Source organism: Ptychodera flava, chromosome 1 (genome assembly GCF_041260155.1).
Source record: "Ptychodera flava strain L36383 chromosome 1, AS_Pfla_20210202, whole genome shotgun sequence".
Lineage (NCBI taxonomy): Eukaryota > Metazoa > Hemichordata > Enteropneusta > Ptychoderidae > Ptychodera > Ptychodera flava.
This window is the reverse complement of record NC_091928.1, coordinates 47,139,578-47,163,682: the sequence shown is the minus strand read 5'-3', so window position 1 is coordinate 47,163,682 and position 24,105 is coordinate 47,139,578. Positions and strand designations below refer to the sequence as shown.

Genomic DNA, 24,105 nt, shown 5'->3' with positions numbered 1-24,105 from the left:
ATTGGTCGATTGATTGATTGACACGTTGTTACATAAATGGATTATCAGACAGATACACGACGAATAGAATCCGTCAATTCTAATGAGAAAACATGAAAAACATTGTGTATACACATATGCTTAAACAAATGTGTTTAACAGATTTGCAGCAAAACACGTGTACTCAAATATTCACTTTTTATTAAAACTCAATTTAAAATAATATACATTTTTCGTATTGTTTTTTTTCCTAAAATATCTCAATAAATAAAAAAACAAGATTTCAAGGAACGTTATAAATGCAACTGGAGAATTTTATGTTTCATAAGTGTCGTCATGACAACAACTTATATCAGTCGCTACCATGACGTCACTTGAATGACACGCAAGGCAAAAACGTGGGAGATGAGTTTTCGTTGTTGTATAAATTGATGCCATGGAGCGGTGCATGATGGTCTATGTGAGCCTTTTACTTTACCAGCACGGGCACGCTGTTCTCAATTCGACCAATCAAAAAAGCGACCCTTGAAAATCACCATGGTTACCAAAACAAGAACTCTGACAAGATTAAGTTATTCATAACAACGTTCTGTACAATGCACGACCTTATCATATCCGCCTGTGTGAGTGATTCGCAGTAGGGTGTCATACAGGACAATATGTTCAGTAGGCGTTTTGTATAAACATTCAATTTACCTCTCTCTCTATTAAATATAATATTAAAAATTTTAGCTTAAAGTAGGTTGCGCCTCAGGGACAGATACACGTTCTCTAACAACACTCATCTGGTCTACTGCTTGTGTGTGGGCTAACTTTGAAACTCTTGGAGCAAATAAAGTTTTGACCGTCAGGTTTTTGTGAAAATCAAAAATTTTCATTATTGCCCTACTAGTCCCTACTGAGTTAACTCTGGGATGGCGGCCATTTTGAATTTCAAATGTCTGTAACTTTTCAGTAATTTGTTTCTAAAGAAGCAGGATTTTACATTGTGACCCTTGATTTTCATTCTTGATTTCGGAAGACAATGGTCTCAAGTTTCTTGTGGAGTATATTATTCATTTAAATTTCTATCGATACGAAATGTGGTGGAAACTGGAGCTCTCTGACACACGTCAAGACAAAATTGGGACAAAATACAGTTCGAGATATTATTATCAAATATTCAACCAATTTTTCGGCGTTTATTACAGTGCGTATTCCAAAAAGGGTCCTCTTTCAGTTTCCCGGCCACTTTATGAATCGATTAAGTTGGCTGAATTCACAAATCTTTTTGGAAGATTCGAGCGAAAATCTGAAGAAGACCCAGACGATAAGAGACTTTGACGCAGCAACAGTCACGTTAAGGAACCACGACTATTCTCGACCTAGTGGGGGTTCATTTCCAGATCAGCAAAATTATCACCTATACTTTCATCTAAAATAAACGTTTTGTGACAAAAGTAAATAAAAGTTGGAAAATTTGTGACATGTCACACAACAGTGTTCTTTATTAAGGGTCTTGTAGCTACATATCGGATTTCGGGCCCGGGTAAAATACTTATTGTCTCGTGAATACGAAATTGGCGATCCCTTCCTGTAAACAATCCGGATATCCGAATGGTCAGTTTAGTCTGACTAGAGCCTTTTTAGATTAAAATGAGAAATTGAAATGGTTTTGAGTGAAATCGTGGAAATAGTAGACCTTCAAGTTGCTGGGGGGTTTTACGCTAATTGAAGAAACTACAGAGAGTTATTTCACAGGTCAACACAGAATCTGTTTAAGTTGTCCGTCCTTAGCCTAACTCAAGAGGGCTATTTGGTTCCCTCAAAATCAGCGGAAGGGGAGATAGCGTCTCTTGAAACCCCATTAACTTATGTCTACACCGGGCCTCTCTGTCAGGGCACACAGGGACACTTTTTCTTGAACGCGCTGTACCGACACGTCATCACCTGTGACGTCACGGGTAACGTGACACTAAGTCCCGTGGCGCCCGGAGTTCGGCAGGTAAACCACTTGAAGTGTTCCACAGTGACAAAAGCGTTCATTCTGTACCTATTGTTTCCAAAGTGGAGAGGAATTAAAAACAGAAGTACAAAAAAAAGGCTCACAAAGGATGAGATTCTTATTGGCACAATTGTTACACACTAAAAATGTGCCAATCAAGATCAGCCAGGCTCAGAACAAACATAAACGATAGCTGTGCTCAAATGCTCTAACGATGTGAAGTGCTCTGGTCATCCAACTACGTACAACACAAACTGCAATTTTCTCCTCTCTACATTTTTTTGGCGGGAAAAGGTAAAGCGCATTTGCAAACGCCGTGTTTCGGCACACTGCGAAAAAGATCACATGGAATCAGGGTATGCAATGGCGAGTCAAACAAATCAAACTGTCCCTTTGCTACGGTCTGTCGGTGTATAGCTTTTTGGTTCACGGACTGACTCTAGAATCCTGACTCCAAAACTCCATTCCAGACCAGAATACACGCTAACAATAGGCGACAAAACACTAAGTTTGTATTTCAGTTTAAAATTGTCGCTGCGGAAGACATGAAAGAAGTCCTTAGCTGATACTTTCACTACACTACCTGTTAAGTACTGGTTCTTTTTTTTCTCTTTTCTGTTGACTAAGTGGAGCGAAGATCGCGCCTTTGTTTTGCCACTTTGGAAGAGCCGTGTTTGGCAAAATAAATTATAGTTGGACATCGGTATTCCGAAGCCATTGTTCTTCACTTACAGTCAGTAAAGATGGCGAGTAGTTGCAATAATGTAGGCAACGCTTTCTCTTTTCCGTGGCGACGAGATAGTAAAGTTCAAGCAAGGTAAGACCAATGAAATACGTTGATTTCTCTGACGTCATATCGTCTGCCGGTCTCCTGTGCCGGCGACCAACACACATCTTAGAAAGAAAAAACGAACGAAATAAAAACGGCGCTCTTCCTTGGCAATTAACCTAACCAATCTTGAAGAGATGTTCGTACTGCTAACCAAACGACAGATACTGTGCATTGCCCATTGATGGCCCTCCTGGGAGGAAAATCACGTGATTTCCCTAAAAAAACTACAAAACTTTGATCTCTTCTCCGTCCGATTCAGCGCCATTAGCTATGTGCATCGCGTCTGACGAATCGTCAGGCAACGGGCTGGCACAGGGACTACTCGTAGGGCTGTCCAGCTCTTTGTCCGAATCTGAAAGGTCCTTTTTCTTGTCGTCTGCAACATCGCTCAAATCCGGATTGGGATTGGATTTGTTTGGCAGGGTAGATTCTCTGGATCCACCCGCGGACAAAAGTTCACGTTCTTTGGAATTCCGCCATTTCATTCTCCGATTCTGAAACCAAATTTTCACCTGGGATCGAGAAAGAACGAGAAAGCGCGCATGTGAGAAAATGTGTTCAAGATGTCGTTCAATAAAGCAACAACAAGTTGTGGTCGCACGGGAGGGGAATCAAAAGAAAAGATTTATCACAATTGATGAATGCATTCTTTTCACAAATGTATAGTCAAAACTATGATTGTAAAAGCGGATAATAATGGAATGTGATGGAATAAAGCCGAATGAATCGGCCTAGCAACTTCTGTCAAATCATACTATACCGGATTAAGGAAACAAGGCACAGATATACAAAATCGACCACACAAGGAAAGAGGAACAGCAAACCAGGGCTGGCCACACATGCACGAAACTACCAACACACTCATATTGTTCAAGCTTCTCTCTTTATTGTTAACTCCCCACTTCATAAACTATGGTCGTTTGAACTCAAGCAGATACACAACCTCACTTTGGGCGCGAGTCTACTGTTTGCACCAAAATGGCCGGGATGACTTTGGTATATTATCGCGTTTCTTCAGCAATATTGCTATATAGAAAGCATTACATGAAATCACTATGACGCCTAAATAGTATGCTAGTACGATGCAACACGATATTCTATTTGATAGAACCAACAGAGATTCTTCGTCGGCCGACACCGTTCTGGACGAAAAACAGCATTCACCATTTGAAGTGGAGCAATCGGACCAACAGAGTTCCTAGGCAGAACTCAAGGCGACTTGAGGCAACTAGAGTCAAAATATAGGTCTATAATACGTTAAACATTGTACCTAGGATTTCTGTGCGAGTCAGCATTCGTAGGCTCACACCAGGATTGCGTCCGCCAACTTACAAGTTGAATACGGCGATATTGACGTTTAAACATTGATAAACCACAGATATATTTTTTGCAACCGACATTTCGCGAGACTCCAGTAAACGACAACACTGCACGGAATTCATGAATGAGGTTGGCGCCAAATTTGCAAAACGAACACCGGATAAAGTTTAACATGTTAGTAAGTCAGTGAGAGTTTTTTGTACTATATTTTTGTGTTTTATGTCGACTTTGTAAGTCGGAAATTATGAAGAGCAAAGAAAATTCACCTCCGGTTGACATCACGAAAGAAATCGTGCGTTTTACCGGAAGAGGCGGGCAGAGATTGGATTCAAATTGTCTCGCATCATCCTCGCCCTTAATTCTTAAAATGTACTTGAATTGATGAAAAAGTGTTGCAAAATTATGGCGAAAATGTGGCGGTTAAAAATCGGGCTGGTAAAACTCACTGCTCGCACTTTGAATGTCGTCTATTGAAAAGAGGCTGTTGGATTTTCAATGGCAAACGTGATGATTTACTCACAATGTGGATAGAAGTGTAAAATCTGTCGCTTTTCTGTTTGGTTTTCAAAAAAGACAAACAAGATTATATGGGAAATTACACATCAGATTTTCGCCCTTTTCTTTCCTTTCTTTGCCTCAAGAGGAGAGCTCAGAGAATATACTGATAACATTGTCGTACATGGGAATTATCTAGCGTGGCGTTTTGGTTTTTTTATTGTCAGGAGGGCCTGTTGCATGAGCGTGGCTTATTGATCGTTGTCTGGGCAGAAACGCTCGATTGGAAATCCGATACAGGGTAAAACTGTGTAAAGCTTTCACGCACAATTCGATAACGGATACAGAATTATTTACTCGCGGTCTTATGGAAAAAAAGGCAAGTATTTTAGGTTGTTTGCGTGCGTGCTAGCCGCACGGCGTCACGGAAAGCATTCTGGTGCTGTACTGTACGCACCGTGAAAAAATATAAGGTCAACATACTCAGTTCACACGCGAATCGATAATTTTTTTGGGTCGATTAATAGCGATAACAAACTGATAATTAGCAGACATCACGTCTACACCCCAACGATCCGATAAAAATTTACAGTTATCGATTTTGATCGATTTTTTTTTCACAGAAAGTACGATACTAGAATCAAAATCCGATTTTTCTAGCACCTTTTTATTTTCCTTTAATTTGGTTGTTTTTATCGATTTGTACCGCCCGAGGCAACAGTTGAATTAATTAGAGGAAAATGAAATTTAAGCGCTGTTTAATGAGGTCCAAGTTCTGGCAATAACAACCGGATCCCTGAAGTACCCGGATTGAGGTTTTCTTTTCTAGATGTCATTCGAATCGGAAATGTGCAAAGTCAAGGTGTATGTACACACGGGTTCAAGTTTGCACTTAGCGTCTTTATAGTCATTATCGACGTCTACATAAAATGGATACATATAAAGTCTGCAGATGATTGTAACAAATTTATAAATTTTTGATAAAAAATCTCCCTATGGCGGGAGTTTAAGAACCCGGATGGAAACACTTTTGTATGTATTTGGTTTCAGCAATGATTCGTTTCTTTGTAAATACTACGGAGTCTTGTCCACATCATACACTTGAATCATTGCAGGGTGGGTTTTTCTTACTTCTATATAAGATGACCAGAGAAAAGCAAATAAAATATCATAAGTAACGACAAAAAAATCAAAAACATCTTGTCGTCATTGATTTATGTTGATTTAAGTGTTCAAGCGTTTGGTTTCCGCTGGCAACAAACATGAAAACCCCAGTGAAGGATTGAGTTTAGACTAAGCACCGATGTGTTTACTACTTTCAGAGCCTTGAGTTGAAAATAAATGTCAGTTTGCTTATCAAATGTTGATCTAACAAGCAATAACTATGTCATGGTTTTATTTTTTAAGTAAACTCACATTTTTACGGCGCGTCTCATAGAACGTTATCGTGACGGCTACAGGCACGGTTCGAAAACTTTGTGTCGAATTCATGCTAGCAAACGATTTTGGACTGCAGTGGCTGCAAAAGTTTCCCCTGCGAGAACACGTTTAAACAGTGGTGTTTTGAAGAGTAAATACGCAGGCGCAGGAAACGATCTCCTATTCTGAAAAAGTGGGTACCCACACGTCGCCAACTTGAAGGGATTTGTGTGGTTCTGATCGGTCCAGACAGCGGTCGGTAATAAGAGAATTATTAGGGGTTCTTCATTTCAAATTCATAATCTTTTCCAGGATGCACTTGTAGATTTTAAGACCACAAAAAAGCTTTTTACAACGCTCCGTTTTCTTATCCAAGCTTAAATGACATCAGTACTGGTTGCATGTTGCCAAGAGTAGGCAAGACTCGGTTCCCTGAAATAATTAGAAGACACGTATAAAATATGAAATTTACCTCAATTTTACATCAGAGTGTCAACTTAAGGTGACTTTCGGTCGATGAAAGTTTTCCTAAACATACGAGCAAAACTGATTTTATTTCTTCCCTTGACAATCATGGGCTTGAGATTCCATGATGGTTGCCTTTTGAAACTAATGAAGTGCCCCTCTACATTTCTATGTTCTATGAAATCTCCCGTTCTCCTCCCCCGACCCCCTTCGAAAAATTCAAAGTGACTACCCGTTGGTCGCGTTGAATGTTTTGCCGCTCGCGTTAAAGAAAGATCACAAAATTGGAGCTGTAACGCCACAGGAACTCATTAGATTCACACGATAGATCAATTAATAGAGATACTTGCAACACTTTCTAAAACAATTGTCACAGCTTGATAATAGACCTAGAGTCAAAGTTGACGCCCCTCGCTCACTCCATTCATGAAAGCTTGTTTCGCTTTGAAAACGACATGTGCGCTGCGCCTCCCGCACCGAGTTGCGCGAAGGAGGCCGTTTGGCCAACATTTCACTGTGTCGCCAAATTCAAGGCGAAGGACAGTCACTCGGCTCCGACTAGCAATCGGCAGGATATTGTGCACAACGTGTTCAATCATAGAATGTATATGTGGATGCAGTCATTTGTAGAGGCGCTGAAATTGTGCGGTCTTACGGAATTGTACTGGTAGTCTTTGCGGTTAGCGTTTCATTCGTGTTTCGGCATTCACGTCGAACCGAGACGCGTATGATGAAATCGACTCACTTTCTTAGCTCTTGTTCGTCTCTCTCAGATACCTCAATCTTGTTTCGAGCTTATCTCTCTCTCGTCCATTCACCTTTTTGTCCTATAATTATGTCTTTCTACAAAGTCCACACCTGTGCAAATGTGTCCGTATGAGTATATCTGCTCCTGGGTCTGCATATTCCACCCGTGTACCCCCTCAAACCGTGGCGGAGTTATAACTCACCTGCGAGTCTTTAAGCCCAAGCTTTGCCGCCAATTTCCTCCTGTCTGGCTTGCTGATATATTTCTGTTGTTGAAATTTCTTTTCGAGTCCCTTGCGCTGTGCGTCTGAAAACACCGCCCTCCGGAGCATCCCCCGGCGGGGCTTGCCCCTCGCTGTCGCCGGCCACGCATAGGTGCCTGGTACGGGAATCACAGTCGATGCTGGAACCGCCACGGATGGAGAGATGTGAGAGGGATAAAAAAGAAAGAGTGAGCTGAGAACAACAGATGTTAGACCCCCTTTTATAGAAACAAAACACTTCCATGTGGTTAATAAGCGAATGTGAAGACCACTTCTCTTAAAATAGGCCCGTTAACCTTCCCGTTGTACTTTGTGTTTGGCAGTACAATGCGATTGGTTTTGTAAACTCGTCTTCGTGTGCATGGGCAGCGCTGTGATGAATGAACAAAATTCGGCACACCAATCTCGCTATAATGTGAACCTGAAAACCATAAAACCGGCCCAGTCACTTCTTGCATAGGCTGTGCAAATCAAATTAGGAAGCATGTATGATTAAAATTGCACGCTTCCAAGAGTCTATTACCGAGCAAGCTTCGATCAAACGGGCAATGGTGGCGAATTAAGATGGTGCACACAGTGGTTTTTTGTACGGTGTGCGTGCGAAGAGATATACACACACGCAGTTGTGGAGTTCAATATTGCACGCATTGTCAAACCTGCTCGCCGACGCACCCTTCTTGTTTCATCGAAGGGGGCGATGAAACTAGCGAAACCAGGACCAATCTTTTTGACCTGGTATGCGACTCCGGACTGACGTTTATCTGCGTAACTTCAGTTGTAGTAATTTTATCGGCATTTATATGTCAGTAATATGGAGGATAAAATACACTCCTCTGTGGAAGTAGGGATCGGGGTTTTCGTTGAACACGCGTGAACTAGTGAGAATTGAACTGTATGTGCCACCAGTCTTGCGGCTAATTAGTCAATACCATTTTACAACTGCCGCAGGATACACTGCCATTCGCGTGCTATGTCTAGTATTTTAGCATGATCAAAAAGCGTAGCCCATGGACTATTATACGTCGGTCAAAGTCAGTTGTATACAATAAGCATTGGAACACATACGTATGTTTACACATGAATGGAGTGAGAGAGAGAGAGAGAGAGAGAGAGAGAGAGAGAGAGAGAGAGAGAGAGAGAGAGAGAGAGAGAGAGAGAGAGAGAGAGAGAGGAGAGAAGAGAGAGAGAACGACAGATTTTTACTAGAAAAACACGAGAAGAAACTGCGGAGCTGGTACATAGTTCGGATATCCAAAATGACGTCATTAGCAATTAACGATTGCTCCTCAAAGCTGGTTTAAAACATTTCCCATTTAATTGAATACCATTAACCATTTTATTAGGGAGGTAAGGACCCTCAGCACAAATCACTCGCCCCATAATTATGTACTAATCAATACGCCTAATCCGGAACTGGGTGTTCGTCTGTTACCAAGAACATATGGAAGTGACTGCTTCCGATGACGAATTGCCCGAAACGACTGTCGTTGGAGTCCGCGGTCGGGCTCGTCGATCGATGAAAATTTTAAGGGATTTGCAACCTCTCCTGTCCTTCGCTGAACGCGAAAGTGCTAGCGTACATTTTAAGGACGGACTGCTCACCAGTATGGGAGTAAAGTTATCCGCGAATCCGGTGGTACAAAATTTTTGCCTGACAACGTCTGTATATGTTCTTTTATCTTAGAATGGTATTTCTATTGAGATATTTGACTATTCCAGAAAAGCCTTTTACGAACTTCTCGTCATTGTCGTCGTTCAAAAATAATAAACAGACGGACCTGGAAATATCTTTTTTTTTTTTGTAAATTTGAAACATATACACGCATGCGCCAAGGCTTTGCAAACAAGGTTTTAACGATGCTATCGAGACGACTTTGTGTGATCGCTTCTGAATCACCAAAAAAGAAAAAATGACTTGCGCCATTTGAGTAAACGCTAGCAATTCGTGTATGTGTAGGGCTTTTGCCATTACGCATCTTATACAGAGTGTTTCGCAGAATTCAGTTTAATTCTGTAAAAATGCTTAAATTTCACCATACGATGACTCAAATTAAAGTGGCTTTATTGCTGTATTTTATTTTTATTTTTATTCTACTATTCTAAATGTATATATTTCAGCGTCTAGATTTAATCAAACAGGTTTTAGTTCCATGGTTGCAATAAAGAGAACGTCTGATATTTTGACATTTTGAACGAAAACATTGAGCGAGTTTGCATTAGGAAAATTGGAACGTCGAAGGTAGACTTTAGAGGGATCTTAGTGCTTGTGGTAACATTGGAAATGGGTTTTGAAATTTCCAGGTTGTTTTTATCATTAAACTGTAAGATTACTTTACGTCGATAATACCTACTTCATAACAATGATTATTGCTGTAATAACAATAATATATGACGATTATAATTATGTTTATTGTCACGACGGTAATCCCATAATGGCAACGGCCTGTAAACACTGCGCCGCTGCAGCAGCCGTTACAAGCCCGGAAACGCTACCTCGCTGTGGTACCAGACCTCGCACGAGCAAACAAATAGATTTCAGTGCAGTTGCGCTGTGGCATGAATGTGTTTGTATTACCCGCGTTGCGCGCCGTGACGAACGCTTGCGACGTTAGTCGTCCGTGTCTAATTTAAGTTGACGGAAATCTCGAGTTTTTAGGCAAAAAATTTCATCTATGACGTAGAATTTTCAGCAGGATATAACAAAAATATATGAAAATCTCCTTTCTCCTCAAACGAGTAGAACTGTTAGAATTTTCCCAATACTTGTGGAAAATATTTCATCTAATTTTGGCGGGAAACTTATAACCATGAAAGCTGTAAATCGGACTGAGACGAAGAAAGCGCAGCCTCGATATCAATGAGGGTAGGGGCTGATCGACCCAACTTATTTTGACCTCTTCCATGGTTTTCGCACCGCCATGGTGATTTCCATATTTCACATACAAACTTGAAGCATCGTCACCGAGTATTTCGAGACACTTCAGAAACATATTTCGAGTTTCAGACCAAACGGTTAGAAGCTCAATGGCTGAACCTTATTAAAAGGAGACTGTGTGGATAGCCTGTATCACTGATAGGCACTGTTTTCATGAAACAACACGCTGCTCTGTTCATTAGGATTCCGCTCTCTGACAGATGGTACGCGTTCACACTCGCTAAGCCTCCTCAGGTTGAACTTCACTGTTGCTATAGTTACTAGTATGGTGAAGACTAACTTCAGGGGACATTGTGGTGTTTTACTGTCTTAATTAAACCACGAAATGAGTTGCTGGTTTTTCGTCGAATTGGGTCAAGTGAATTGGTTTTGTCTTTGCCACGATTATGTAGTTAAGGAGAGACGTTTTTCAAAACTGATACCATTAAAATATGTCCAAGAATTGTAACTCCTTGGTGGATGGAGGGGTCTCCGAAAAGAATGACCTATGAGAATTGATCTGACCGAGATCTGTTTACCTACATCTTCTACGTGCACGCCATTGGCCCGGATAGCAGAATGCATTTCATTAACAGATCGAAGGGTGTGCACGCTTAAATTGAACGAACATGCAGCCACCGTTTTCTTCTTTCCACTGATTCTACCACACATTGCGAGGGTAACGAAAAATCAACATGGTCTGAACTTGACCAATGCTGGAGATGAATCTCCCAGCGCTGAGGTAGGAAGCAGAGCTGGACACTGACGTGACATATTGGGTAGTACATCGGCTTTCACCAGTGCGGCCGGCTGACTCGCATTCGTTTGAAATCATTCAAGGCCGGGTTGATTGTCTAGGGGACAAATAGAACTAAAGAAACTTCAGTGACTCGGATAGTTGCAAGAAAAAAAGGGGCGACACAGTCATTTGAGTCTATACCAAAGACAGGCAGCTTCTGAATGCCGCGCTGGGACGAACGTACATTGACATGCGGACAAAAACCACCGCACGGCCAAGTCACGTTGAAGAGCGGGCAGACAGCGCGCTGAGCAGACCGTTCATACGACACACAATTGGCGGTAATTACCGCAACATTGACCGCTGCTCAATCACCGCCTATCGTCTTTTTAATGGAGGTTGCGAATTATCCAGAGAAAACCAAAAATTACGGACATGGCCTTGACTAATTAAACAAACGCTATTCGTTGTGTCTATGTTTCTCTGTAAAACGCGATGAATTCAATGGCCCCGGCGGTCTTTCAGCGCCTACCAACGTGGACACAGTCCTTGTCACGCACGCGTAGCGTCAATTGTCGGAAAATCTAATTATGTCAAATTAAATACGCTGAATGTGCACAGATTCCCCTCTTCGTGTTCTTACACAATCTTGCGGTAATTTTGAAAGTGTTCCTGAGTGCCAATTAGCGGTAATTTGTAACCGCTTTCTGCATACATTTGAGAGACCAAAGCTATCGTTTAAAAAAAAACAAGACTTCGGCGCACTTTCTGACGTGGTCTTCGAGATTCTCCCGGGCATTAAATGATCCCTTCCCCGCTGCGAAAAGGACTCCCGATTCGGAGATAGTCCCGATGGTTGCCCGCGCACTCACAACTCGATAGTTTCTCATCTGGTTTTCTTAACCAATGACTCTGCAACTGCTCAATGGACACAGATACTGATTTAACAATATGATTCTGATGCGTCAAAAATTGAAAATATTTTATTTCTTGAGTGGCTTGACGTATTTTCCTCGTGTACTTGCGATGTGCGAGGAAAACAATCCTTGAAGTGAGTAGATAGCGACAGTGTACTTTTGCGGCCATCGCTCCATACCGTCCTGTGTTTTGTGCTTGTAACTGGGGCAAATAGGGCACGCTTCAACATGTTTTTGACCCCATATCGTACGTCTGCTGTTGCCAAAAAAATCCGAAATTCCCCTACGAAATTATAAATTGACGTCTGGTATACGAATACAACCGTTACTCAATTGGAAAAATGTGATTGTCAATAGCTGAAAATATCACAGACGATTGATAGCGTCTACTCTGGTCTATTGTCGCCGGCCACTATTCTGACAACATAGCTCAAAACTTCTTTAGATAAACTGAATCTATTTTTCTAACCTTGTCAGCTGTATATGAAAATGTGTCTTTTGACTTTTCTTCCTGAGAAAAAGCAGGTAATATTAAACATCCGGGAACTCTGTGTCTATTTGAAGATTTCGTTACAACCGCAAAGCATTTCAATACCTGGGGTCGACTTCAAACAACCATGACTCCGTTCACCGCCTGCCATCATACGCAACAATATAAGCAACAACTTTCCAGCTGCAAGCACACTTGTTCTAGTATATTCGATCACTGCATTTTTGTCCACTGAGAGGTTTGTCAAATTTAACGAATTTTGGTCGCTACCAGATTTGTGTTTAACATGTTTGAAGGGCTGTGTTTCTCCTTACAAGTTCTAAACGTAGACGGGTTGCTCCTTACAGCTCTGCGGCCCAGTGTGCTGCAACTTGAAGTTAGCCCGCATGAACCGCACAGCCAAGGTGGGCACGCCCTCTCCAGCCACGTTAGACGTAGCGACCAGCAGATGCCATATTACTATTACTGTAGTCTAGAAACACACTTTATGAAAATTGTGGCAATGTTGCACGCATATTGTTAATTGCGTCTGTGATCACAACTGACTACAGTCTGTATCATTATTATGAAGCAATAATTGCCTTTTTGAAGGGTATCTTACAATGCATAGTCGTTTGTGTTGAAAGCTCAGACTACAATAATGTCAATCAAAGTGGATTGATGTAAAACACTACTTGATGATTGATAAACACGTGTTCTAGGAATGCACAGTTATTCAACTTTGGCATGTAATTCCACAGCCGTGTTTACATCCCCCTGTTTATCTCTATAGTCTGCCTGTCTGTCACAGTATCGACTCCGCTGGACGATGACGAAGCTGCACTCCCCTAAAAGCTCCGCAGACACGAGAGCGACGACGTGTTTGCCGGTTAAAATCCTGATTTGATTAATTTGTTTCGATAGATAAGACGATTACTGTATTCCAATATTAAAGGGTTTGCTTTGTTCACAAAGAACGATTTGATTGTATTGTGATGTGTCCAGTATGTGCAGTCTGTGTTATGAAAGGTGTCTTGTTCGGGGATGGGGTTGGGGGGTTGGGATGGGGGTTACATCGCCGCATGTAGATGGACAGTCATAAATTCCCACACTCACTAAGTCACAGGTAGATAAAATGGTACAAACACTAACAGAAAACTGATGGTAGAGAAAACTGTACCAATCAGGACTGGATGATATATTGAGAGGGTACTCCGTGTATTCCAGGTGATCTTGATATTTTGAATTGTACGAGAGAGAGGAGAGAGAGAGAGAGAGAGAGAGAGAGAGAGAGACAGAGAGAGAGAGAGAGAGAGAGAGACAGAGACAGACAGAGACAGAGACAGACAAACTGATGCAGCAGAGACGTACCGATAGAGTGGGAGTAAGGGACGTTAAAAGGATATAGAGAGACATAGGTATAGGGACACCGTGACAAGCAGACAAAACAGGGACAGAGAAAAGCACACAGGGACAAGTAATGACAGAAAGAGCCAGACAGAGACACACAGGACAGACATAGAGGGGCAGACATACTCTCAGTTGGAAAATATTTTACTTAACTGTGGAGAGAGGATTATTAGTTATGTGTTAACTAACAATTAATGAAATTTAGGAGAAAGATTACATCGTTGACGCATTTCTATACAAGCGAGTATACGCAAGAGTCTATACTTCTACTGTGTACCGAGTTAAGGAATTCCATAAACGACGCGATTACTTTTGTTTATTGAGCCAGCCCAGGAAGCGAAAAAATATGACTCAAAGACCATGTTGGGGAAAAAATTAATAAAGGGTATTAAAAATATCCCGAAATAATTTCTGATTAAAACGCTTGTAATGGTAATATTTTTATTGGTGTTTAAACTAAAAAGCATGGTCTCACAGCTGTGGCTACCGGCTTCGCCCGCGTTGGTCACGCGCGTGTGTGTTATGGTTGCCTCGATGGGGACTAAATGAGGCAGGCCATGCGTGGGGTTAATTATGCCAGAGATTCTATCACAATATGGTTTGGCGATTACGCCGTTATTATTGTATATATATCGTTATCGAGTAATAATACATCCATCCAATAGGATGCACCATATTGTGCGCAACGATAACAAAAATTTGTATTCATGTTCGTTCAAATAATTGTTAATCTGCTGCCTGTTGGTTTCAACATCTGACCTTGTGTAGTCTCGATGACAAATAAAGAAACTCCCCAGTACCGTATGTGTTTATTTGTACCGTTTGAAAATCACTCAATTACTAAATGAGTTTATCATCTGTTTTCATTCATTTTCTCCGGAATTATTGGGAAATGAATGCATTATTTCCTTCCGCTTCATAAAACCTAACAAATTTTGACATGTGATGACAACAAATCGCACTGTAGTATTATTGGAATTTAACAATACTCCCAGTCCGTGCGTCCAGTAGAGATTGTCTCGGAAAGTCGAAACGTATGGCCATTGCATGCGGAAGTCAAAATATCTTTATCTTGTTTTCTCGTTAATCTCGCTCGTCGCCACCATAAATTTTTATGACTTTTTTGGTGTATGATTAGAAAACAGTAATTAGGATGAATGTTTTGACTATAGTGTAACTTGTTGTTACACTTCTTTCTGTATTCTCGGTGTGGGGTAACATATGATTTGAAAACGGGGGGTGGGGGAGCTGCCCGTACCAATTATCATCATTGTCGCTGAAATCTGGAAATTATAGGCTTTACGGTAAGTATGACTACAGCACTGAATTCAGTTTCCTTGCTAAGTAATTTGCTAACATTTTCACATTAGCCTCCACTGGTTTGTGCGTCAACTAGGAGAGATCTTTGACCCGGCGAGTTCTAGTGTTTTTTCAATTCGGCGAATCCCCCTCAGAAAGCTTGGAGTGTGATAGCGCCCTCACACGCCATCAAGACGAGCAACGGGTAGCTGGGTGTAGGGACATACGAACTCCGTAACGCTTATCCCACGATCACGGTCAGCTATTACTGAACAGGTTAAAAGTGATCGAAACCATTTACGAAGCAGAGGAAGATATTTTTCCGTGTCTCTAAAATCAAAGAATCTCGCAAATTACGTCATAGCGAAGAAACCCGGGAAAAAATGGCACGTCACATCGCGCAGGCGAGACGTCGCACCAAAATAAACAACAACCAAATGGGAGATGTCATGTTTGGAGTGTACACGGGGGGAAACCTTATATGGCGTGAGTAGTGAATAGCAACACGGAACGGGACGACAGAAAACACGATTCATTACCTGGGAAGTACGGGCCTCTAGTCAACGGTTGTAACGGTGAATCGTAGAACGGCCTCGGTATGCTTGGCACTGGTTTCGGCGCGTACGTACTGAAGGCACTCGTGCATGCTCCTGTGTGGGGGAAAATAACATAACAAAAACTTGTGAAATCACGAATGAATACTGAAAAAGAAAGTTAGTAATAAAGTCATAAATACAAAAATGATAAAACAGACTTTGCACAGAGTCCGTGTGAACGGATGAAAATTTATGAACGCTGAATTTTTTTTCCTATGGACATCAGGAAAATTGAACAAATGTTTCAATAATAATTCGGAGAAAAACATGCATTCGGCAAAACGTGACTAAATTATTTGACTAAATTCTCTAATTTGGCATATCCACTCTTTGTAAGGTTCCTAAATCAATCAGGTCACGCTAGGAGTAGCTCATATTTGTACCAGAAGCAATAAACCGTTTTAAAAGCTCTTAATTGTTTGTAAAGCGGGCCGCGCCGAGCAAATCGGAAGACGGTGTTGAAAACCATACAGTAGCCTCTCAGCGCAGTGTTTGTGGAAGGCATTAACGGAAATCCGCAAAATGTTTATCTACAGTTGACAATTAGTGAAGACACACATTAAACCGAGTGGAGGATTTCTCATTTGTGGTGAATGGAGTGAGGGGATACCTTGGTGACGATGGACTGATTTCATTGGAAGCATCAAACACTGTAATTCGGCCATTATCTGAATAATGAGCGTCACCTGTTTCATTCATAGCCCAGTCATAAAATCAAATGAAACTAAATGAAATTAACATCATTCAATAGAAACAAACATGGGTGCACGGAAAGAGTTTCATGCATGTGTGTGTTTTCGCGTCTCACCTGTGGACGTCGTGGCGGACGACAGAATTGCGTTCACTCCGAATTTCAAATACGTTCCCGTTGTTTCCGCCGCCGTTGTGGAGACAGCCGTCGACGTGCACGTCCTGCAATCCGAGTTCATGCAAAGCGTAGGGACGGTGGTTGCGGACTGGGTCGTCGGCAACGGCCTCGCTATGCCGCAGCAATTCGGGGCGCTATTCCGGAGCAAGTTTTCGACATAGAACGAGGTGCTGGCTGAGGTCGGCGGAGGCTGGGCAGCAGGAGGCCGGAAAACGTTCTGGTACACCGGCGAAGGTGCCAGCACGTTGTGGAACATCGCGAGCCGCTGATTCAGAGAGAAACAAAAACAAAACAAAAAAACAACAGCACACTTGGTCTGGGTCCCTCAATTTCCTGTAATAACCACGATTCAAAATTAGGCACGTTGCATAGGGGAATACTCCCTCCACGATTGTTTTAACACATCCACCGTTGTAACTTCGAACGGGTCATCCACTGAATGCAAGTGGTTCCAACACTGTGTTTACCTTCCACCGCGATACCGCTTATTAACAGTATTGCGTTACAGGTGCTATCTCCACGTCACTTTGATTGACAGCCAGAAGTGGGCGTGGCATTCGCCGAGGCCAATTCATTGACAGCGCGGCTCACCGATAGCCCTCTGCGAACAAGACCGAAAATAAAGGCGGGCGTTAATTTCTCACCGAACAAATTGGCTCGTGTCTCGGTTTATGTCCTGGACAGGGAGAACGCCCCCTTTCTATGCGGCGGCTAGCAGAGTAGCTTTCCAATCTGCCACAGAAAGAGTGGCCTCATTAAATTGACAATTTTAATAAAAGACGAAAAGTTTGAACGTCTATGAATCGAGTACTTCAAAACAAAAACCAAACATCCAATGAACGTCGGGCAATGAATGCCATCAGAGGACGGGAAAACACGGCTCTTCAAACGGAAAGAAATCATATTCTCGCTGTCATGAATTTTATTAGACCCCGCTCTATACACACCGCAATCGACTGAGTTTTGTACCAGTATTATAAAATAAAATTAATGAACAATATCAAATGATCGCTTTTGCCATAAAAATCACACAATCCTTTGGTTAAAAAAGGGAAAAATCCTTTTGTCAATCGAATCTGTTTTTATATAGCTAATAACATGCCCAATTGGTGATTGCTTGGACAATAAAACAGGCGAAATTGTCGTTAACAATGGACTCCGGTGGCGAAACATTATCAAGGGGTTTTTCTCCTTGCACGTGAAGAGCCCGTCGTAGAAAACTGCTGATGTCGCCGGTGGACTGCTGAGGTAGCCAGCGTCGTGCCGGTTACACACATACATACATACATACATACATACATACATACATACATACATACATACATACATACATACATACATACATACATACATACATACATACATACATACATAATCACAACTTGATGGAGAAATGCTAGTTTTCTGTTAACGTCATGGTCAACTGTCATATCTGAATTATAATTATATATTATCAGTTTCACATCAAAGTCTTAAAGTTAAAGTCAGTCAGCACTTGAAGGAGAACTCTCAAACGATTTCCCACATTAAGAAATTAACTAAAATGTAAACTGTAAAACGTCAAGCTTGTGAACCAAGACTGTTCAATATTCTTCTCGCAAAGTAGCGTTTGCTCACTAGAAGATATTGAGACGTACAGGTTCAATGTCATTTCTGGCTTAAAATGAAAAATCAACCAGAAAATTCAAGTCTCTTACCATGCAAAATGCAGAACACACCTTTTTCACGCCCACTCGAAATTCACACTCTCTCAGAAAGTCGCAACAATATCCCGGTGATATTGTGTGACGGCTTGTCCAAGTTGCACTCACGCCATTGTGGTCTTTTGAAAATTGTGCTTGTAACATGCCTTATACGAACACTCAATACATGTCAACGCTCGCATCACGGGCACGGGAAGAACGCTCCTTCACCGCTTACAAAGCAGCGGCGCGTTGCCGTTGACAGAGCCAAGTCAGTGCACGATGCCAAGGCAATGTTGACTTTTCCTTGCAAGATTTTTTTTCCTTCTTTCACGCCACGTGACGCGACGATTCGATCGTGAAGTAGAGAGCGGACTGAGGGTAGAACTTACAAAGTGGAACTTACAAAGTGCAAAAGAGTGAAATTCGTACGCGTGTGCTTGAATTCGTGTCGGGTTTAATGTTTCTTGTCGTCAGAGCTGATGCAAAGAAACTTCAGTTTATATTCTGGAAAACTGCATTTTATGTGTGGAGCGCATCATTTCCCTGGAATACGGCCAAAAAGATCACGAACAAAGATATTGAGGAACTTAACTAACTTACAACCGTTCCATACATACATGTACAGTGCTAATTCGTGTGAAACAAGTTTGTCCCTGGATTTGCATAAACATTTTCTCTGCCAACGTTTTGAAAGTTGACTGTCGTCTGACAGATTGTAGTGTGTATGTTGTTTGCGTGACTATAAACACCTACTTTGCATGAACAAGAAAACGTCTCGGTCATTAACTCGTATTACTTGTTCGCAACTTGAGTCTGCATTCAACCAATCGTTATTGTCTGTCGATTTGAAGCCAGGGCGCCGCACGGTCATGTGACGCACCTGTTTTGGTGACGTTGACCTTTGGCCCGGCAAATTTGCATAGTTTTCACGTTTGACAAAAAAGAAATTGAGTAAGGTGATTTTAAACGCTAGTTTTCCAAATAACCTGTCTATCAACCGATTTCTGATCGTTATAGCAGCAGATCAACCGAATAATTAATTCACAAGTTAATTCGAATTCGAGATGAATGTTGAAGTGCGACAGGCCAATTTATGAAAAAAACAGTATAGACAGTTTTATCGTCTGTGCCGAGTAGATTTCAAGAGACTCGAGGAGTTATCAGTTCTATAATCTGGAACTGTTGACGGTAATAGGATTTTGTGTTTGAACTTAATTTGATTTAAGGGTAGCAGGGACTGAGAGTCAGCTATTCGGATCCAAAGTTTTACAATATCCTCTGGTCCGTCGCTTGTGGTGGGGTTCATTTTGAAGGTGTTAGAGTGACGGAAGTTTTCCCCCATCTTATTTTTGTGGAAATAGACAATTTAATTCTCCCCCTCGGAGTTAACACGGCGATGGCGGCTATGCATGTAAATGTATGGTGATTTGTTTCCCTCGTACCGAATTTTGCGCGATACCCCCCACCCCACCCCCACCCCCCGATATTTATTTTTCATTTTGAAAGGGAATGGCCGAAAGCTTCCTTGGAGAAATTTGAGCAAAAGATTCATTCTTCCAGTTTTGACGCGCTCACCACCATAATGCAACCGACGTGGAAATCTCCTACATAGCGGAGCTCGCACGACATCGTGGATTATTGGTCCTTATGGCAGATGCTGCAAGACATCCACAGCCACATTACAAGACTTGTCTTTCACAGAACCCGAACACTCCTCACAGGGTATGCGTAATAGCCGATGCCACAGTGCCTGTAATATCGAGAAAAATTCAGAGCTACATTGACATGCCTGTTAGAACATGACTGTGTGCTGTGCAAAAGGGCCTGAAACATGACTGTATAGAGAAAACTGAATCTGCCGTTGAATGCCAGGCCTTGTTGCAGGGTCTGTAAATTCGTTAGCTATCAGAGTTTTGAATATTTTGCAAAAAATGCGTGGCCTAACACTACACATTTGAAAAACATGCAAAAATATTCAGACACTGTCACGTGCTTGTCGAGAAGAATTCAGAGCTGCATCCACAGGTCTGTTTCATGTCTGTCAGAACATCTTTGAGTGTTGTGCAAAAGGCCTGTACTGTATTAAACTTTCAGTACTGTATAGGGTAATGTAAAACAAATACACAAAACATACAGGTTCATACAGTTAAAGCTCTGTCGTACATGTACACCTGTGTACACAGCTCTGTAAACAGGTATGATTTTACAACGCTGTACAGACCGATATATATATATATATATATATATATATATATATATATATATATATATATATATATATATATATATATATATATATATGTATTTATGTATGTATGTATATATATATGTATATATATATATATATATATATATATATATATATATATATATATATATATATATATATATATGTTCATTTATGTATGTATCTATACATGTATCTATACATGTATCTATGTATGCATATTATATTAGCACCATTTCTGACTGAATAACAAGGTGTTGCAGTAACGTTAATTTTCACTGTATTAAATCAATGTTGATTGCAATTAGATTAATTGAAAAGTACCAAAAAATGTCAATTAAACGTCGTTACCAAGGAAAAACTACGACAGAAAATACAGAAAACAGTTGTCTCCTGTGACTCTCTGATTGCCATACATGTCTTAGGCCAAAGCTCCATTGGCTATAACGTTACAATGAATTTTCCGTTATTTCGTTATTTGGTTGTGTTTGTAAAATGCAGTGTCTTGTTTTACTTAATTATGTCAACATGCATAGCTTTTAACAGAAACATTGGATCTTATTTATTTATTTATTATTTATTTATTAAATCTATTTATTTATTTGTTTCTTCGTTTGTTTGTTTGTTTTTTTCACATAAATAATTTGTAAACAAAGCTTGTCTGTATAATTTGCAATGTTATTGTCGACGAATACATTTAGGTAAGGACCAGAATTCATTTGCTTCAATAACATTGCCTAGTGTACACCACACTGTGCGCTGTCTTGTCAGGGTTAATACCCCGTGTTTCACCATCGTGTCGGGAGAAGACGTAGAAAATGTACGGAAGCAAAAATGATCAAGATATTATCAAAATTACAGATGGCGTCCCTTTTATATCTTATCCTCGTAAACTTGAAATAAATAACTCCAATGTTGAAGCAGAAGAGGTTCAGGGCTAATTTGACTTCGCTATTCAATCTCTTAAGGCAGAACGCACCTCGGGGAGAGATATTCGGGCCATCAAATTTTATCAATTTTCTTCTGACCTACCACTTGTGGGGGCTCATTTTGAAGCTCTTGGTGAAAGAAATAGTTTTTCGAAAATCGAAAATTTTATTTTTTCCCATAGAGTTAACACAGGGATGGCGGCCATTTTGAATTTCAAACATCGAGAAATCGCAAGTTATTTGTCTCTCTAGTACCAAAGTTTGCACGGTGACCCCTGATTTTTATTCTTGCTTCGGTAAGAGAATGGTTGAAAGTTTCACTGAGGAAAGTTTGAGCAAAAGTTTAAGTCTTTCACTTTCGAGGTGCATATTACCTTAAACGCAGAGCTTCATCCTGATCTCTGATGTACATGTGGAAATGGCCTTTTGTTCTCTTGTTAGATTTACAGTTGTCCATTCTAAGAATTAAACAAACCCTAAAAGAAACGTTAATAACCTAGACACTTGAGATTCTTGCTGAACGCACTGTTTCTATTCACTTCAGCCTAGTGTACTTTGTACCGTTATCCTCTGCGAAAGAAGGACTGTTGGACAGGCAACAAGATACCAATACCATTGGCAGTAACACTGACGATCTATCGATATGCGCAAGGGAACGAACGAAATTGGGTTGAAATGTTCTCAATATTCCGTTCATGAAATATAGTACAATAAAGCAAATAAGCAAGAGATAAACCATTCTATTATCATTGAATGAATAAGATATTATCCTGAAAGATGTTGTTCATGGAAAAGGGAACTATTGCCCTTATACAATAAATTTGGTTCAATATTGGTTATTTACCTGTGCAATTAACCTACGTCGAATCTTTCTTGCAAAACTTCCTCAGGTTAAATACATAGACAATATATTTTCCTTCGACCTTATGTAAGTTATCAAAGTAGTTTGAATGGAAAGGCAGCTAAATTTAGTGGCTAACGTACTTCACCTGACATTATCTTTTCCGCCGTGCAAAATACTCATTGAATTCTTTGGATCCTCTTCAAAACTCAACCGTAGAGCTTTTATTCTGCTAGACTTTGTTGTACGAGAAATGGCAAAATGTTTGCTCAAAAACATAAAATAATTCAAAAAGAAAGGGTGTTGTTCATCACCATTTTTTATTTTAAATTTTCATCATTGTCCTTACATCTACAACATTCTTGTATTTGTTTGTCTGTGAGTTATAAAAACTGAACGTAGAGGAAGCGGATAAATTTTGTCAAAAAGTAATGCACCAATGTCTTCACCGTCCATGTTGTACAGGCAGGCTCAAGTTGTCAAAGCCCTCTGTATATACAGAGCAAAAGTTTGTATTTTTTACATGTTGGCATTGATTGAGTTTTGTTCTGTTTTGCGTGTTCATCGATTTTCCGGGGTACTTGTATCTCTATCCATCGATTTGCAATCGTCGGAAATGTTATTATAATCATGTCGTTTTGGTGTCGTCATCATCGTCGTCACCATCGTCGTCTTAATCGCCGTTACCGCCATCACCTTTGTTATCATCATCATCATCATCATCATCAACTTCATCATCATCATCATCGTCGTCGTCGTCGTCGTCGTCGCCGCCGCCGCCGCCATTACCGTCATTATCATTGCAATCGGTGACACCACCACTTGCATCATATTCCTCAACGTCATCATCATGATTGTCAACACCATTACTCCATCACAGCATAATTCGTATTATCATCATCGCACTCATTAACCCTGAGAACATGATCAAATGTAGACCACTGTTAACTCCATCATTGGGAGTAGCCATCGCGTTCACAAGATGTAGTGCCGACAGTTATCTTTCCATCAAAAGTTACCCATGTTCAAAAATGAAATGCCGAACTGCATGTCTGTCTGGTGATCACATTCGATTATGTATGTTCGTATCGCTGATCATCAACAAGCTACGTCATATTTCATGAAAGGAATACTGCCGCCTTGGACAGAAATAGTCACGGAAAATCTGCCACTGGTTTTGCCTGACAAACTTTGCTTTATGACTCAGTCTTTAAGTCATCTTTACTGTCAGCTTATCACCGAGTGTGTGATTTTGCGTTCATTCATGTTTGTTCTCTCCCTAGATCCCTGGATGATACAATTTACTTTTACTGAAGCAAACCTACTAGTGGGAGAAAAGTGGCTTTCTTACAATTTGATAGCAAACTGTAATATTTTAACTTTTACTGCAGTCATTGACAGTTTCATAGTTTGTTTGTTTGATTGTTTAATACAAACGTTATAAATAGAACAAAAAAGAAAAAAACACAGAAGAGTAATTTTTCGCCAACAAATCGCTGATTTTGTGGCTGTAATCTTGCCACACATTAACATCGTTCACAGATCAGAAGAGACACAGATGTGTATCGGTCTGAAGCAAGCTCAACGTCAAGAGTTGGTGACTTCTGGCCTCGTATGCGACCGCTCCACTCCCTTGAACAGATATCGGAATACTACGGGAGAGAGAAGTCATTGTGGGCAACGACCTCTGTCACAATCGCCATCGCA

General features: G+C 40.8%; 1 protein-coding gene across 1 annotated transcript; it reads right to left on the bottom strand.

Moving 5' to 3' along the window:
• Positions 1-871: 871 nt before the first annotated feature.
• On the bottom strand, positions 872-17,206 carry LOC139139514 (homeobox protein DBX1-like). The gene is made up of 4 exons (XM_070708429.1): positions 16,657-17,206; positions 15,792-15,902; positions 7,445-7,644; positions 872-3,307 (listed from the first exon to the last, which is right to left on the bottom strand). Exons 1-4 carry the CDS (start codon positions 16,970-16,972, stop codon positions 3,020-3,022), a joined length of 915 nt encoding a protein of 304 aa, XP_070564530.1. The 5' UTR covers positions 16,973-17,206; the 3' UTR covers positions 872-3,019.
• Positions 17,207-24,105: the final 6,899 nt, after the last annotated feature.

What these genes read in the sequence shown, in the direction of transcription:
- LOC139139514 (XM_070708429.1), bottom strand. Translation starts at nt 16,972, where the DNA reads ATGTTCCACAACGTGCTGGCACCTTCGCCGGTGTACCAGAACGTTTTC. An exon ending in GTCCGCCACGACGTCCACAG is followed by an intron (nt 15,903 to 16,656) that starts GTGAGACGCGAA and finishes TCCCCCACACAG; the next exon opens with GAGCATGCACGAGTGCCTTC. An exon ending in TTGGGCTTAAAGACTCGCAG is followed by an intron (nt 3,308 to 7,444) that starts GTGAGTTATAAC and finishes TCTCGATCCCAG; the next exon opens with GTGAAAATTTGGTTTCAGAA.